An 18,043-nucleotide genomic window follows, 5' to 3' on the forward strand; every position below is an offset into this window, starting at 1 on the left:
GTGGGCAGATTACCTCTTTGTTACAAACTTAATATATCTGCTATTTCAACAGCTGAAAGACTACGCAAGTAAGCAGGGGTGCAGTGTGAAGGCTGGCATTTAAGAGATGTATTTATTTTTTTTTGGTAGTATGAAATGGGACAGGCCAAAAATACCTTAGAGATGTCCAGATTGCAAGGTTGCTGCTGTGTATGTTACACAGAACTACAGCAGAGCTGATGAGTAGTATATTTTTGATGAAAAAGTTGAAGGAAAAAAGAGAGCTTTTAAAATTTTGCTATTGGGAAGCAATATTACCAAGTAATTGAACATTGTAAGATCAGATTTTCACCAAAGGCAAATTATTGTAACTCTTTTGACTTCAGTAAGAATCATGATATGCAAAGCAGAGTTAGAAAAAAATACAATGTTTGCTCATGATATGTTGTTTTTGAACTTAAGGATTTTGTATGTAAATGACTAAGTTGAAAAGCCATGAAAAATAGTCACCCTGATATTTGCTGTTTAGTTTGCATGGGGAAGAAAAAATCTGCTAATTAGTTCTTGTTTACTGTTACAATGTTACATCACTGGACTACTGAACAGAAAAGGGAGAAAATTAAAGGAATTATCTAAACAAAATAAGCCTTTGATATGGTACAGCTGACAACACAAAATATGAATGGTAGGCTTACGTTACTTGAATACTGTCAGGGAAACACAGAACTTTCTGGACTGCATTGGTTCTCCTTTATCTTCTCAGTCTAGTTCAATGAGTCTAGAGGGGAAAAAAAAATAAATCTGTGATAAGGAAATTTAAAGAGATTACCTGTAAGTAAGTACCAAATGCCAAAAAGATAAAACTTCCAGCTTTCCTCATTTTTACTGCTTCCCAAATCTGGATGATATTTTGAGTACCAAAGTAGTCACTTCAGTGTTGCCAAAGCTTTATGAAAATGGAAAAGGTTAGTTATGAGGGAAGGTTAAACCACTTCTCTTTCCTTTCTCCCCTCTCTCCTTCTTTCTCCCCTCTCTCCTTCTTTCTCCCCTCTCTCCTTCTTTCTCCCCTCTCTCCTTCTTTCTCCCCTCTCTCCTTCTTTCTCCCCTCTCTCCTTCTTTCTCCCCTCTCTCCTTCTTTCTCCCCTCTCTCCTTCTTTCTCCCCTCTCTCCTTCTTTCTCCCCTCTCTCCTTCTTTCTCCCCTCTCTCCTTCTTTCTCCCCTCTCTCCTTCTTTCTCCCCTCTCTCCTTCTTTCTCCCCTCTCTCCTTCTTTCTCCCCTCTCTCCTTCTTTCTCCCCTCTCTCCTTCTTTCTCCCCTCTCTCCTTCTTTCTCCCCTCTCTCCTTCTTTCTCCCCTCTCTCCTTCTTTCTCCCCTCTCTCCTTCTCTTTTCTTTTTTTAGTAAAGCACTAATCATTGTGCTTTTCTAAATTATAAGATCCTTTGGCAAGATTAGAAGCTCTAATACACAACTTTAAAAGCTGGAGTTGTTCTTGCATGGATGGAGGTATCACTTTAAACTTACTGTCTCACAGCTTTTACATCAAATTTTTGCATTAGCCAGTAAGCTCTAAGAAGAAGAAAGTTCTGGGAGTTCTTGGAGGAATGAAGAAGTCATCTTCAAAGAGACGGAGGGTTGAGCTAGTGGTGTGGAGAAGTGCAGGCTTCCTTCCCCATTGAAGTGAAATCCTCAAACCCAAGTCTGCTGGAGTTTGTACAGAGAGAAGACATTCTCGAGGCTCACCCTTTGTGTTGTTTTGGGCCACAGCAGGTAATTCCTGTGACCTGACGCCATAATTTCATGCTGGCTTCCGTCAGCATGATCTACCTGGCGTTCTGATGTCTCTTCTCTCTTCCTGCAGTGGCAATAGTGCCTGGGAGGCAGAAGAGGTGGTGTGAGCTGGGAGGCCTTCCATCTGTTTCCAAGGGGGAGAATTAATTTTGCAGGTCCTGGAGGATGCTGCCTGTACTTTCTGCTCTTTTACCTGGCTCTAGACCCTCTGAATAGAAGAACAGAAATTACAGAGCGCAGGCAGAGCATCCAGGTGTTTATATGTAATAAATTCAAGACAAAGAGTAGTATAAACCCCCTGTTGCTATGTAATTATCTATGGATAGTGTGAGGCTTAGCACAAACATAAGTGTTGTATCCTTTTTCCTTTTTTTTATATGATGAGGACTGCATAGCAAATGAGGGAGCAGAAATCAAAACGTTGAGACATGATTAATGTAATTATGCTGTTTATCAAGACATTCTGAACTGTAGAAGAGAATTGATGCTGTACAAATACAGAGGCATTACACTGACAAAAATGCTGAATTTGCTCTTTAGTAGAAACTGGTTAGGAGTACATTCTGAGTTTCCAATCTATTGATTATTAAGGTAAATAAATAATTTTTGTCAATAGAAGGAAGGGGAGTGTTAGGAGGTAGCTGCAAATGAAAGTCTGGGGGGCAGGGGCATTGTGACCTTTTGTTTCTCGAGCAACAGTTCTGCAGTTTGTGGGTATTTAATGAAGGAAAGATTGGAATAGAAGTTGTTCAGACAGTTTTCTACCCCCAGTTTTTTGAGAGGCCATTGTGGTCTGTACAGTGTTATTGCAGATGGTGGTGCATCTCATGGGGTGAATGGGTCTTAGTTCCATCAGCTTCCTTGTAGCTGTGGGTTTGTCAGCCAGGTACCTGGGCAGGGTCATCCTGCACAAAGAATAAATCTTCCATTAAGTTTGCGAGTTTACTCATTTGCCAAGAGTCTTGTAATGCAGCATTGCTGTGTCAGTTTTGTTTTCAAAACAACTATTTTAATCCTGTGGTTTTGAGAGGTCTGAGCACAGATTAGCCTCTCCCAGGCTTCTCTTTTTTTATCTTTGAAAACATGTCTAGAAGAAATGTCATCTCAAATAGAAATCTGGAAAGATAAAAGGCTTTATAGAAGCTTTATAGTAACTTCATTTAATGCAAGAGCTTTGTGGGTTTTTTCTCCGTTGTTTGTACAGAAAAATGTTAAGTGAAAAATCAACAAGCATTCATTGAAAAACTGTGTAATACTGGAAGCTGAGGTATTTCCTGAAGTGTGAGTTAAATTGTTCTATGGCAATATTTCCTTAAGCCAGGAAACATGGATCTTCCGGTGAAATTGTTTCCACGGCAGATTTCTGCCTAACCTACCAGGTGGAGAGCGCGCACTTTGTTTTAAAGGTGTGCAGCAATTGCTTCTTGATAGCTGGGGCCCCTGAAGGCAGTACACCACTGAGCAGAGGTGTGAAACTTTATCAGAATATAGGATACTAGTTTCAGCCAGTGCAGGTTAAAGTGCAAAGAAATGTTTGCATGTAATGTATGAAGAGTGAAGCTAACACATTGCAAGTAAATGTTTCACACGGAATACTTTTTCTTCTGCTAGTATTTTTGGTGGAGCTGTACTTACGTGGTTGAATTACATCCTTAATTGTGAATTATATTTTTTTTCTTGTTTCTGATTTACAGTGTGTGCTGTACTTGTGGGCCTTGAAAATCCTTTACCCCAAAACACTGTTTTTACTTCGTGGGAATCATGAATGTAGACATTTAACAGAGTATTTCACATTTAAGCAAGAATGTAAGTCTGCCTTAATCTTTCTCCTCTTAACTCCCTTTTCAACAACTTGATTTGTTATTTTGTGAGTATTTGATGCTTGTTTAATTTGAAATGTACTTTTCTTCTTAACGATCATTAATGTCAAATTGTGATCATCATTCTCTGAGAAGGCAGTCACCTTGCAGAGGCTGGAGAGGGTCCTCAGTGGTGCAGAAAGGAAGGGGTTGGACCCTCCACAGTGGGTAGTGACCAACCACCTGTACAAACCCAGGGGTGTTGTCACTTGGTGCTGCAGGTATCAAGGCACTTCAGCTTGCCAGCCTGGCCTGCAAAGCAGCCCAGGGCTACTGTGCAGACACCTGAGCCTGGATGCTCTTGGTAAACCCATGTTGGCACTGCTTTTTGCAGTAGCTGCTGGTTTGCTGCCCCATGCAGCCGCCTAGCAATCAAACCCTGCCAGCACACCAGCTCAGGTATCTCTGACAGGACCCCGATCGCTTGAGGAGGAGGTGGCATCTCACTGGCTCTCCTGTACGGCAGGAGAAAAATGCAAAGGATTTTTATATTGTGTTGTTGGGTTTTTTCTTTAAGTATAGCATTTTCACATTTAACCTCTAATTAGGTTTAAACTTTGCAGTATGCCCTTTTTATAGGAATTCCTTTCTGTTTTGCAAGAAAGGATACAGGGACATGTAGAAGCTCATTAGATATAGACCTTCACTTGCGCAATGAAGCTTTGTTTGTTTCAGTGGCACTGTAATCTGAAGCTATTGCCATAAATCTGTGTTCCCCTTTTGGCGTAAGGGATAAAGGAAATATTAATTGGCTCCAAAGGCGTCATGGTTTACTGAGTTTAATATGCATATTGGTAAATTAACATTTCAGCCTCATTGTACCACCTCGTTCATTTCATAATGGCATTTCTGTAGATAATTACAAGAGACTGTGCTAAAGTTCTGATTACTTCATAGAGATTATATTGAGTGGTAATGTAGCAGAAGACAACCACTCAACAGACTTCTTAAGGTTTGCTATGTAGATTTCATGGCAGACTATAACAGTATATTAAATTGTTTATTTACATTTTCTTAGAAAATAGTAATAAATTTGGCAGAACTCTCACTAGTTTCACCTCAGAATCTGAAGAATTTTCCAGCAGCGAATAACAATAATCCGAAATAATTTTTTGCATGAGGCAAGCTTTGATACAGTCCTCAGATTGAGAAACTAAGTAGCATCCTAATTTCTTTTTTCCTCTTAAATATTGATGGCACTTTCTGATACCATCTTGATCTTTAAAAGGTAAAATCAAATATTCAGAACGTGTATATGATGCCTGCATGGATGCCTTCGACTGCCTTCCCTTGGCTGCTCTGATGAACCAACAATTCCTGTGTGTACACGGTGGCTTATCTCCAGAGATCAACACCTTAGATGACATCAGAAAAGTAAGTCTGAATGGTGTTCAGGCCTAATAAGTGAACCATTAATCACCAGCAACTACAACTTGAATCCTTTCTTACTGTTGTTCATTTGTGTGAGATGCTCATATGTCATTTTGACGTTCATGTTGACATTATCACCTTTTAAAGGTCTCTTTAAATGGAACATGAAAGGAATGGCTGCTATTAGTCTTATTTTATTGAGGTGAGGGAATCACCGGCATCCAGTAAAACAAAGTATTTATCATCTTCATGTTCTAAAAAAAGCCCAATAATCTGTAGGTATATAAGTATTTGGGAATGAATGAATAAATAGCATGAATTTCTTTCAAGTATTAATCTACTAGCACAATGTAAGCACACCATCTGAGGACTCCTTGTGCCTTGTTAGGCACTCTGCACTTCCTTGGAGAAGAGGTAAAAGTAGCTGTAGAAAAAACTCAGGATACTTAAAAGATATAATAAAAAATTACGGTATAATTGTAATTACTATAGTTAAAACAACATTATTATTTTAAAAAATGTCAAGAGCTTCGTTCTCTGTAGGTCCTGCCACATTTTTAATCGTACTGCATTTGAGTGCCTAGTAAATGAAGTGAAGCTTAGTAAATTGATGCTTGAGTGGTACTCTCGTGTTCTGAGAAGTTTCTTTAAAATCTCATGAAAGTTCAAAGAACAGTGTCAGATGTTTTCTTCACATAATCCAGTGTTGCTGCACGTTATGAAAGATTAATTTTTTTTCAGATCTTTTTTCAGTAAAAGAGATCTCAGTTGATATTTCTAAAAGCAGGTATTTAAACCATTCATTCTTAGTGTTCTCAGCAGAAGAGATTTTCTTGTTTCTTGCTTGCAGTTTGAAACCTGCAAACACGAATGTATACTTCTGAGCTTTAAAGTTACTAAAAGATAAATTATATTCTGAAGTTAATTTGTAGCCTACTAAGAAATTAATGCAGTTTTAAAAAGAAAAAAAAACCAACAACAAACTTGAGCCAGTAATTCCACATTTTGATTTAAAAGCAGTTAGATTAACTGCACTTTTAAAAATTATTGAATGTAAAGTTTTGTTTCTGAGGTAAGGGTTTGCTATCTCATTACATAAGTATTCTCTGCCTAAAAATTAGCTGGCTTTGCAAGAATGTTATGGCAGAATAAAAAGTTCTCAGATTCTAGATTAAGGTCATTAACATCTTCACACATACACACACCCTGCGAGCAGGTTTATTCATCTTGGTTCTGCATATTTATGAATTTTTATTTAATTTAAAGCTAATTTTAGTTACAAAAGCATTATTGTTAGAGGGCTGAAATAAGTTAAGTGTAGGTATGCCGTGAATATTTCATGACAAGGACACAAAAGTAAAATTGTAGAGGTCTCATCACAGCTTTTTAACTGAGTGTTGAAAGCATACAAACATTCTTTCTCTTGGAAATATTTTTTTGGGGAGGAGTAGGGAGCGTGGGGGGTATGAGTTGGGTATGCTACTAAATCATTACTTGATCTTTCTGGTCAGAGTAGAGAATGTTTTGTAGTGCAAGCCTGATTCATACACACGTCTTAACAAGGGGTGCTTTTATATTAAAGAATTTTTGCAAAGGAATGCTGATTTTTAATATTTCTGTATTTTGCATGCTTTGTCTTATTCGCAGTAAGATTCCATATAATTTGAATTTTTTAATACCAGTAGTCAGGCAGAAAGAGGAGGCTTTAGCTGCTTGATTAAGGTTAATGTTATGAGAGCAACAAGAATATCATGGCAAGATGCTGTAATGCAGAGATATTGTCTTGGTATTTAAATATGATTTTTTTGTGAAAATTTATTTAAATAAAAATGGGAACTTGCTTTGAAATAACTACAGTATTTTTTTCTTGAGGTGCCTCACGCACATAAATTGAGTGCCATGATGTTAAAAAAATTTACAAAATACAGAAATACCATCTTCTCTTTTGTCTACTGAAATGATTGCAAAATACAGTAGAAAAAAGGGGGGGGGGGGGAATTCCACATAAAAATTATATAGAATGGCAATCTACTGTATCTCTTCGTTTTTGGTTATATCTGTTTTTTCTCCTCTTTGTCGGTGTTAGCAAGGAGTGTTTTACTGTTACTCAAAATCGGTTGCTATAAAGCTGAGAGCGGCCCAAAACTGAAAAATAGATTGCTTTGGGTCTCTGTTTACCCACCCATGGGATGAAAAGGGCAACTTTGCTTCAGTGTTTCTTTGATACATGGTTGAAAGAAGTTAGTATTTCTTTGTCTCCTATTTTTCTTAGTTAGATCGATTCAAGGAACCACCTGCGTACGGACCTATGTGTGACATCCTGTGGTCAGACCCACTGGAGGACTTTGGAAATGAGAAGACTCAGGAACACTTTACTCACAACACAGTCAGGGGGTGCTCGTACTTCTACAGGTGAGTATTACGACTTTGAATGGGTTTCTGTACATGAACTTGTTCTGGTTTTGCGGTATATAAACATTTGCTTGAAGTTTGTGGCACTAGACAACTGGGCCTTTTTTTCTGCAGTCTTGCCTTGTTTTCAGGTAAATTCATGCTTGGTTTGTTTGTATCTTGCTTTCACCCACAACTGGGAAACCCTAAAATTATTTAATTTTATTCACCAAAGCCTGTGTGTTGTGTTTATGGCTGTTCTTGTAATTTAGGGAATTACTGTGATGCTTTTTAAAAGGGATAGGTAACTACATCTCTAGTTTGAAAATTAGAACTTAATTTTCGATGAAAGATGCCAGCATTGGAAAACGCACTACCGTATCACTCTGCAGGGTAAGTAAATATTGTGAATTCCCACACACGGGTACTTTTTTTCTCTCAGTTTTATCGAACTTTTGTTTTCGTTTGGGAATAGTTCTTCCCAAGGAGTTCAGGATTTGAACAGCGTTGGTGCCTGTAACATTCTTACAGAAACATATGATGACTTAAATGCTGCAAAGACATCACATTAATAATCTTCAAAATTATTGCTTTCTATGGACCTTTGTTATTAAAACATAACTGAGAATGTTCCTGGAAAACGTAATAGTAATGGGGATAGAAGGATATCTAAAACAAATGTAAATGTGACTATTTAAAGGAAACCTTCTTCTCCATTTCTGTTCTACTTCGTGGTAATTGTCCTTTGAGTGTAGGGGCTTTTTGTCTCTCTCTCTCTCTCTCTCTCTCTCTCTTAGTAAGGAGCCAGAAGACTCTCTCTCCTGCACATTAAAGGAGCGGATTTCCTTGCGTGCCAGGGGACATGTCCCTGGCCCCTCTTTAGCAATGCACAGGGAGACCAAAGCAAGCAACAAACTGTTCCCTTCTCCCAGTGGTGCCTGGGTGATGACTGCTGCCTTTCTCTGTTTCTAGTGGTAGGCAGCTTGGTTTGTAGACAGAGTCCTGTAGGCAGCAGGCAGAGGACACCCCATTAGGTGTGCTTGAAGTGGTGGAGAAGAACCTCCAAGCAGTACTTCCATTCCATCTTCCCCATAGGACGGGCCTGTGTTACCTCGTGAACAGTGGCGATGATTATGTTATACCCTCCTCTGACAGTGTGGCGGGTTTGAGGGATTTTGATTTTTTCTTGTTTGTTTGGGGTTTTTTTTATTGTTGCTGTTGTTGCGTATTTTGTTTGGTTGGGGTTTTTTTGTTGTTGTTACAAGGACACAAGAGTAACAAAACTGGCAGGGGAGGAGGTTAAATGGCAAAATGAGCAATGTATCCAGTGACATCTTAATTAAAAAAAAATACTTCTTGTTCGGAAGAAATGTGAAGATGCTATTGAAGTGTTAAGGGGTGGTTGAACCTTTTAGAGGGTGCGGTTCTGGTTCAGCCCATGCTAGTGACAAGCAAGTCTAAGTTTTCCCAACAAGCTCAGCAGAAGTGAGGAATCCAGCTCTTTCAGTTATCTTGGAAAATCTCACCTTGGACATAGCTGACCTGTAGCTGTTTAGTAACATGTCAGAAGTAAATCAATGGCTTCCACCAGTAACCAGGAGACAGGGCCGCTGGAATCAACCGCCTCCTTGTTGGTAACGTTAGTTAGGAAGGTAGCAGATGGTTTGACTTCTAGAAATTAGTTTTCCTAGTCCTTCTGTCAAGCCGTAATTGCTGCAGCGTGGGGCTGGACTGAGAAGGAAGCAGTTTGCAGTGCAGCCTGGGCTGCTGGCATGCACCTTGTGCAGGCCAGTCACACTGCCACCTTCGGATCAATAATGACTGGAAGGGACTCCATAAACATGCTCTGTCTCATTATGAAAGAAGGTGTTATGCTGCTGCAAACAATTGATCGGTGCATAAATGGGCTTATGACTCTGAGGGCTGAAATCATTCCTCCTCATCTCAGCAGCACCGAACGCCAGAGTGTGCCTGGGACTCCCAGGCACCGCAAACAGTGAGTAATAGCGGTTTTCCCTCGTAAACCTCTCTTACAAAAGTGAAAAACCTTGCAAACATGCCTTGCGCTTAGATACAGGGCTTACTGTACACTGGAAGAGCGCTTAGATTTTTGTTGGCTTTTTCCCCCCAGAGTTCTGTTTCTTAAAATTACCATAAAATTTCCTTAAAATATGTATCAGTTTTATCCTGAAAATATACCAGATCTAGTCTGTGTCCTGACTCATAATGAGAAAAGTGCGTGTTTCAGGAAAAAAGGAGGTATTTGGACGATACCTACTTGTCAGGTCATGCGTGAGGGACATGTAACTGCTTAATGATGCGAGCAGACGATGCTTGGAGTCACACTATCTGGGATTATATAAAGGCAAGTGTTCGTGTCTTCTTAATAGAAGTGCCTCGTTTCTCTGGAAGGTCGTTAATTGCTCACCTAATGATAATCCCTGGGGGAAAAAAAAAAATAAAAGGTATCCATTGGTATGCAACATCTAATTTTGCTTGCCTTTTCTGATTACTTCCTGAGAAAAGGAGTGAATTTCCCTAAGTTTGTAGCCAGCTACGTTTGTAAAGGAAGGACTGAATTATGCAGTCCTCCCTCAAGAATGTCTGTTGGGTGGATGGACTGTGTTTATTCTTCAGTGAATAAAATTTGTTTTGTTTCTTCAGTCATTTCCAGAAAGGGAAGTTAAAAGGTAGCAGTGGGCATTTTAAAGGAAGGTCAGGAAGATTTCAGACACACATGTGAGGCAGGAAAATTTCTAGATGATTCTGATTGCTTAATTGCAAGAAATAAAATGAAAGTCATTTATTACAGTTAACAGACATGTTCATTATAAAGGCACGTTTCAAATGTCTTTTCTGTGATTTAAACTTCCTACAACAAAATGCTATGAGGAAAATGACGGTTTTGTGGCTTTCTAACTGTGTACATACAACATATTAACAGGACTTCCCAGCTCAGAAATACATGAATTCATCTCCATTCAGCCAAAACTCATTTATGAAATGTTGAGCCATTTGTATAAGGTAAATACAAATGGGAAAGTAGAAAGATTGTAGCTTACAGTAGTCTGACCAGCATCTCAGTGCATTACCTTAGGTGGTTGCTCACGTATAGCCTATTGAATTTCAAACTGACTTGATTTTTCTTCAAGAAGTTTCCTTTTGTGTAAGACTTCTTGAAACTGTTATGGCTAGCGCTGTAAAATGTCAGATCTTGAAACCACAGGCCTAACCTGTCATTTAGAGATGTAAAGAACAGTCAGCTTAATTTTCAAGGGTGCTAGGAGTCACTGCTTAATGCAAGCCTCTTGCATGCAGCAGCATTTTGCCATGTGGATTGTCGAAATTTATGGATCCTTGAAAACAGCAATAGTATAATGCCACAGTGAAAAGTAACTCTGAAATTTAAGTAAATCTTGGAAATCTATTAATGTTCTCTGGACTTTAAAGTGAGCAAGGAGTGATAGTGATGAGATTTCCTTTCCTCTTCCTGAAATTTAAGGTTGTACATCCTTCATAGTCATGGTCATGTTGGTGCAATTTTATGAAAAAGTAGAAATAGCTGGGTGCTAGTTGTGAGTTGTTTTTTAATGAAGTGAAGCTTTTCTTTCATCCGTACCCAAAATAATGTCCTATTCAGGGAATCTTATGAACAAGAGAGGGAATTAATTTGTCCCTGAGTGGTGTTCCTCCCTCTCTTCCCCTGCCGATTTTCCAGCTGATCCAGCTGGTAAAGAAGTTTTCCTCTTTGTTTGTCAGACTATCTACTATTGCCTTGAATTTATTTATTGAATACTTAGTTGCACATAGCTGGCTGTACTGATCTTGCCAATGACTCTTTGCATTTATTTCGAGGACGAGTGGCAAAGTAACTCCCAGGCATTTCTATAAGAAACTTATCTGACTTAGCAAGATATCCTGCTACTTACAGTCTTGAGAATAGTTTTTTTCCAGTGATCAGAAAGCTTGAAGAAGTCAGCTGGACTTCTCTCTCTGAAAATAATATTAACTTAAGGATTAAGTTAAGCAATTGGGTTTAAGCAATTGTTAAGGTGTGGGGAAAAGTCTTTTCTTTATAAGCCACACTAGGACAGGGAATGTCATCATTCCCATAAGATTTACTGGATGGATGAAGAATTAAAATATTCTTTCATCACATTTGGACAAAGTTACTATGAGCATGCATGGTTCTAACTGTGAAAAATTGTGATTGGATCCACACCCAGCTTGTTTCATTTCCCTATTGTCAAAGCTCTGGTAAAGAACATCAGGAGTTTGGTTGCACCACTGAGTTAATTAGCAGTGTTTTATCATATGTAAAGTATATCAAGGGCTTCCTATCAGGAGTAAGCACATGTGCAAGCTTAACACTGACTTTCTGGGATCCTTTATGTGTATAAGGCTTGGTTAATTACTGACTGTTAACAAGAGCATGAGAGTGGCATGAGCCTGGCCAAAGTCAATGGATGGCCTCAGAAGCAGAGCAGATATTCAGAAGTTTTCTGCTGGCGTGGTGGTCCAGCCTTGGGTTTTCATAGTGAGTCTACTATCAGTTCTTAAGGAATGTTGAGTTTTATAAAGCTGTTTGGCTGTTGACTATGTTGTTACATTTTTCAAAAGCAAAGGCAGAATGGTTAGCAGTGGCAAAGAGTGACTAGTTTTGCAGACTTGTCAAGAAGTTCATTTGCCAGCCTTGGATAGCAGTGAAATGGTTCGGCTTTACAGATGTTCTGGGGCAGAATAATACTGCCAGCACATCATTTCAGCGGTTTACTTTTGTTAAGTTTGTGAGTATGCAAGGACTAGAGAAATATCTGCTAAAAGCTTTGGAAGATTGTACCATGTTTCACCTCAGGGTGAAGGCAGCGTTGTGTGAATGTTCTGGGGTTTTTTTTGCAGTAGCAGCATTTTAAACTACTCTTCCACTCTTCCTTCTTCCAGGCCAGAAGCTTTTTGCTGCCCTCACATTATCTGCATAGCTGTATTGGTAGAATTGCTCATGTGCTCCATCAGACCTGGGAATATATCCAAGCCTAAAGAATGACTCTGCAAAAAAGATAACATGTTTGTTCTAATCCCAATGCAGTTCTCTGCTCTGCTCTGCTTCTCAGTGCAGCTTTGCAGACAGCACAGCTAAGGGCAAGAAAAAGCACGTGGAAAGATATGTGCTCGGAGCTGCCTGGGACAGAGCACCAAAAGCATTTGCCTTTTGGAGACTGAAGTGTGAGGCTTGTGGGCTTTGCTGAAAGCCTGTTTTTATATGTGCATGTAATCTTAGAGAAGCTGTTGGGTTAAATTTGATTTTCTTCTTTTTAAAAAAGCATTTACACCTCTGGTTTAATGGTTTGATGAAGAATATTAAAAAATATATATAATTAAATCCATCCAGTTTTTTCCTGTTATTGGTTGAGGAGCAATCTGAAAACGTCTGCCATTTTGGTTCACATTAGCAAAGTATTGCTCCTCTCCCAAAACTGTGTAGAAGTAATCAGTGATCATGCAAAAGAGACCTCAGAACTAGTACACTATGCATGAGGCATTTTAATGAAAAAAGGGTGCTGAAGTAGGGAATATCAGTCACATACTCCACCGGGAGTAACATCTCTGGCTTTTACGGGGGGAGGGGGGGTATTTTGTTTTCTCTGTGAGTCACTGCTCTTCCATGATTCAACATGACACATGAAGCACAGGCAGAAGGCTGGGTCGTTCTGGAAAAGCCTGTTGCGTGGGGGGGTTCTGTTTGTTTGTTTTCCCTGTTGGCCAACTGCTTTATTTCTGGCTCATCTGAGTTACAGTCTGGGTTCTGCAAAGGAGGGCAAGGAGGAGAGTGTTTCTGGAAGGGTAGCAATCAGAAAAACTAGTAGGGAATTTGATGACAAAATGATAATTTTCATTAGAAAGACTAGAAAAAAATTTCCAAGCAGAAGTATTTTCTGTTGGAGCTAGTTTCTGATAACTTTTGCCATAATATCTATTTTGTTGGCATTTTGCAGGACTTCCTGCTGTTTACCTGGAAGGCATGTATTTTTGTGTCGAGGGAATATTGTTTAATGTGAAATTACATTTGGGCAGGAGCACACTGATGTTAAGAAAGTGCTGGAAATTAAAGCCCCTTATTTATTGTCACACTGGTATAACATATATAATAACTGCATACGATGAAACTTTGCTTCTCCCCAGCTCCAGCGTTAACAAATAGCTAAAGAAAAATGCCTGAGAGTTGATCTGCTTCTTTTTTAAAAATAAAATATCCAGATAGACTGCTCATAGGTTGTAGTGCTCTGGGTATATGAGTGCTTGCTCATTGCAGATACCATGCTATTCACTTAGAAGAGAAGATGGCAGCCAGATTTTTATTTTAATTTTTGTGTGTGTGTGTGTATTTGCATGGAGCACTATGTAGCACCTCTGCCTTTCTAGGTGTGGAACCTGTAGAATCAGCCAAATTCTGCTAGTAGAAGTCTATTTTCCACGATTTATGAAGAGTAAGATAATTAAGAAATAAAAAAAACCCACACCACTTTTGTACTTTTGAAATGGAAAGAAGAGCCTATCGTGTCTATTCAGGAGCATTTTTTTACCACTTCATTATATCTACTTTAAAAGCAGTACTTAACACTGGATGAAAAGAATACTAGGGGGGGAAAAGGTAGTAGGCTAGACGTTTTGGGCAGCTGCATGGGTAATGAACATAATCAACTGTCTATCAGATTTTTCACTATAGACCCCAGTTTTCAGAAGTTAATGTAAAAATTTCTAAACAACATGTACCATAAGTCTACATTTAGTCACAATTAATTATGAAAATAAATGTATGCAAATTAGTTCTCATTTGCCAGTGGTTTGAATGGCAGCCTGTCAGTGTATGTGAGATCACTGCAGTTGCCAAAATGATACCCCACGTAATTTGGGTATTGAAATTATTTTATAATGGCAATCTTTTTAGACAATTCCAAATACCAAACCTGCAGCTGAGAATATATGCTAGATTGGTCAAGTCCAAAACCAGCAATATACCATTCTACTGGATTTGTAGCCTCTAGCTGCAAATGACATTTCAGCTTTGCAAAATATCCAGGAAGACTGGAAGCAAGCCGTAGCATTTCTCTTGGATAAACTGAAGGAAGATGATGCATTAGATTTTGCATTATTTTTTTTTTTTGAGTTTTCATCTGTTTAATGCATGAAGTTGAAATTCATGGGTCTCTTAAGCAATTGCAAGTGGACTCTGAAGGTGGTCCATGAAATCATGGCTGGGACAGCAGGTCTCTTGTGTAATGTTTAGCTGAGAGATACTTTTTTTTTAACTTGCTCAGTATTTTTAGCAACAGCTTTTACTTAAGTATTTTGCGTAATATAACTGTATGACTGCATCTTGCCCCTAAGGTACTGCAGAACGGTCTGCTCTTGCCAGGGTCTTTGATGGTATGTACGATCCTGTAACATACCTGTATGTGAGTTACACTTGGAGATTCAGAGACTCTGCAAATTTGTGTTATTTACAGGCACGCTGTGAGCCCATTGTGCTGCAGAACCAGCACAGGAGCGATCATGGAGATGCCTTAATGTCTGCCCCAACACCTTGTATTTCCTTCTCTAAACCTTTCCAACTGTTCTGTTATTTGAACAATGGGAGAGTTGAATCGATAGTGGAAAATAAATATGGGGAATGGGTGTTAATGTAGGGTCTATCTCGCTTTTTCTACGACTGTCAGATGATGTTTCAGAGCTGCTATATGAGGTTTACACCTTTTGCCACCAGTTTTGATGGGGTTTTTTGAGCAATGACTTTGATTGTTGCTCTCCAATTTGCCCAGCAATGAGAAGAGAGGGAATTATAATGTCTGTGTGTCACATCCTGGGCCTCAAATCCAGGAAAAGCTGTGTTTTGGTCCTGGTCTCAGGTTAGATGTTGCTCTGGGGCAGGCTGCGCTCAGAAAACAGCCCAACTCTCCACATGTGCCAGCCTGCAGCTCCACCACATTGGCTTTGGAGCTAGGGTGCTTGGAGCTGGTCAAGCTCCAGTCGGACAGGGGGGTGCAGGAAAGTACCAGCTCAGACTCCTGTGCCTGGCCAGCTTGTCTTGCTGCTGATGTGCAGGCAGCCTCTGGGACTGGAAGTAAATTCAGATAGTGACAGGAGGCGGTAACACTTGGTTACTCCCGAGATCAGTGTTTTAAAATGCGACTCCTTTAAGCTGCTAGCCAGAACGGTGCCAATACCATGCTGCGTACTTGCCAGTGAGCAATGTTCAGTTCAGAAGTGCCTTTCAGACATAGGGTCACTGGGCTGCAGGGGTGTGGGTGAGGTCACCTGCCACCTCGCAGGGGTGCCCACTTCCCACCCTGCTGAAAGGTCATGAAATATAAAACAATCAGCTGAACGATCGCTTGGTTTCAAGGCTGGGAAATAAATCTGGATAAGGCAAAACAAAACATATAGGGCTGGCCCAAGGAGGGGGGAAAGGGAAGAGCTCTAGGTGTCATCTGAATAAAAAGTCTTTCCCACCCTTTAGCATTGTTTTGTTGTGTTTTTTTAGGCTCCTGGTAACCTTTTGTCAAATTTGTGAAGTCTTTCTTTATTCCAGTGCCGCTTCACCGTTACCCTCTTCCATGCAGGTTCTTTGTTCAGTTTTGTTCTTGCTACAGTTGGATTTTGACAGGAGAAGCCAGGAATCTGGCTTTCTGGGGTTCTGTATTAAATTATTAATGACAGGAGAAGAGAGGTTTTGCTTCCTGTCTTGAAATGATAGATGGCCATCGTGCTTTTTATCCTTCAGTGCAGGCATGGAGTCTCATCAGCGGTTTAAAAGCAAGAAGAAAACAGTTGTTACAGAAAAAACTTATTTTCAAAAGCAACGAAATGTGGAGTCATTTTAAGTTCTGTAACAGTTAGGTATAATTTTAAGTAGTTTTTTTCTGAAAACTTAATATTTCACACTTGTGCTGTCAAAGCTGCATTCAGGTTGTGCTATGTTTTGTTTTTCGTGTATGTGATTTCCGTAAGTGTTCAGTGTCTTAAACAGTAAGGGTGGTTTTCACAGTGCTGAGGTTGTAAGAAAGGGCTCCTCTGTTCTCCTCAAACAACACTGTCCATGTGCAATGAAAAATATGATAGAGATACCTCTATCACCATTTTTACTTGATGATATTTTTTTTTCATTCATACAATAGAACTTGTCTTGGAATTCAATCGGCACATTTGGGGGATTTCAGAAGTCACAGAATTTACATGTAAAATTGCCAAGGGGAAAAATAATTCTTGTTTATCGAGGAGATGAAGTTCAGAAGATCAGAAGTCTCCAGTTTGGAGACTGATTTGCCTTTCTCCTTTCTGTATTTCTCCCTCTCTTTCGGCACACCACTTCATTGTCTGGTGCCGATGAACAGCCTGTGGGTACTGTAGTTAGTGGCTGAGGACGTTTTTCTGTTGCAAGCAACCATTGTATCACTTTTTTTTTGAGTACATTGAATCTTAAGGTATAATGAAATTACTTTCTTTCTGACAAGAAACAAGGTGGTTGTTGTTACGCAATGAATTGCAACATTCCAGAGTTCCTCTCCACACAGTTATGGGGTGGGATTAAAGAAGGTGCTGCTGCTAGTGTTGTCTCTACTGAAATCTGCTGGCAGAGCAGGGGCTGATTTCATGAATGATGCATGTTGGATGAAACATTTTTGAAAGCTGGAGCTGAATGTGGTGCTTCTGATAATGCCATAACAGGTGCTATTATTTTCTTCTAACAGTTACCCTGCTGTATGTGAATTCCTACAGCACAATAACTTGTTATCTATACTCCGAGCTCATGAAGCCCAGGATGCCGGGTAAGTGTGTGTGGAGAGGGGGCACTAATAATGTATAATGGCTTACCATTGTCAAACAGAGCAAGGAAAGAAAGAACTGAGCGAGAATGAACTGGAAAACTTAAAGTTGCAACCGCTCTCACTTTCTATGAATGCTGAACAAACGTACACTGGCATTAGAATGTCTTTTACATTATTATTACTGAGTTACAGGACTTAATGAACCCTCATATATCCCACTTACTTAGCCTTAGTGATCTTAAGTGGCATAAAATGACCAAAAGTTACTTGAGTGGCAGACTTGGGAAGGAGAACAAATTCAGCTCAGAAAAAAGAAGTTTTGCAAATGTTCCTGAGACTTCTGACACACTGATTGCCGTGATGCCTTGGAAGTGATTTGGCTCACAAAGGCCATAACTGTCATCCATTCAAGTCTTTCATACCTACCTGAGACTTCTGGGCCTGGTGGTTATACAGTTTATCAAGAAAATAAACTTGTGGAGCGTGATATCTAAAAATGATTTAATGCAGGACTATCATTAATCAATTTAACGAGTTTATTAAGACACTTGTGCAAAAACAGCCCAGGTCAAGCATCAAGTGTTGATGGTTCTCTCATGAAACTATTGTTAGTGTAAAGCTACAACTTCTTATGCCGCTTTAAAAAAAAAAAACAAACAAAAAAAAACCCCAAAAAAACCAAACAAAAAAAACCCAACCAAACCCTATCTATTCATTGAACTGTACCATACTTCTGAGATGTTAATGAAGGATTAGTATCTGAATAAATAGCTTTGCATATCTTGCATAAATTATTAATGTGTTTATTTGGAGGTAGAAATTTTACCCAAC

At 39.4% G+C, this 18,043-nt stretch overlaps 1 protein-coding gene across 2 annotated transcripts in view; it reads left to right on the forward strand.

The window, feature by feature from the left end:
* The window catches only part of PPP3CA (protein phosphatase 3 catalytic subunit alpha), a 196,729-nt gene that overhangs the window by 144,403 nt on the left and 34,283 nt on the right, over nt 1-18,043 (forward strand). For both annotated transcript variants that reach the window (XM_055702597.1, XM_055702593.1), the window contains exons 4-7: nt 3,462-3,573; nt 4,855-5,000; nt 7,270-7,409; nt 17,135-17,212. In XM_055702597.1, the coding sequence (XP_055558572.1) occupies nt 3,462-3,573; nt 4,855-5,000; nt 7,270-7,409; nt 17,135-17,212 (476 nt within the window). The remainder of the gene's footprint in view (nt 1-3,461; nt 3,574-4,854; nt 5,001-7,269; nt 7,410-17,134; nt 17,213-18,043) is intronic.

Source organism: Falco cherrug, chromosome 1, assembly GCF_023634085.1.
Source record: "Falco cherrug isolate bFalChe1 chromosome 1, bFalChe1.pri, whole genome shotgun sequence".
NCBI classification, from domain to species: domain Eukaryota; kingdom Metazoa; phylum Chordata; class Aves; order Falconiformes; family Falconidae; genus Falco; species Falco cherrug.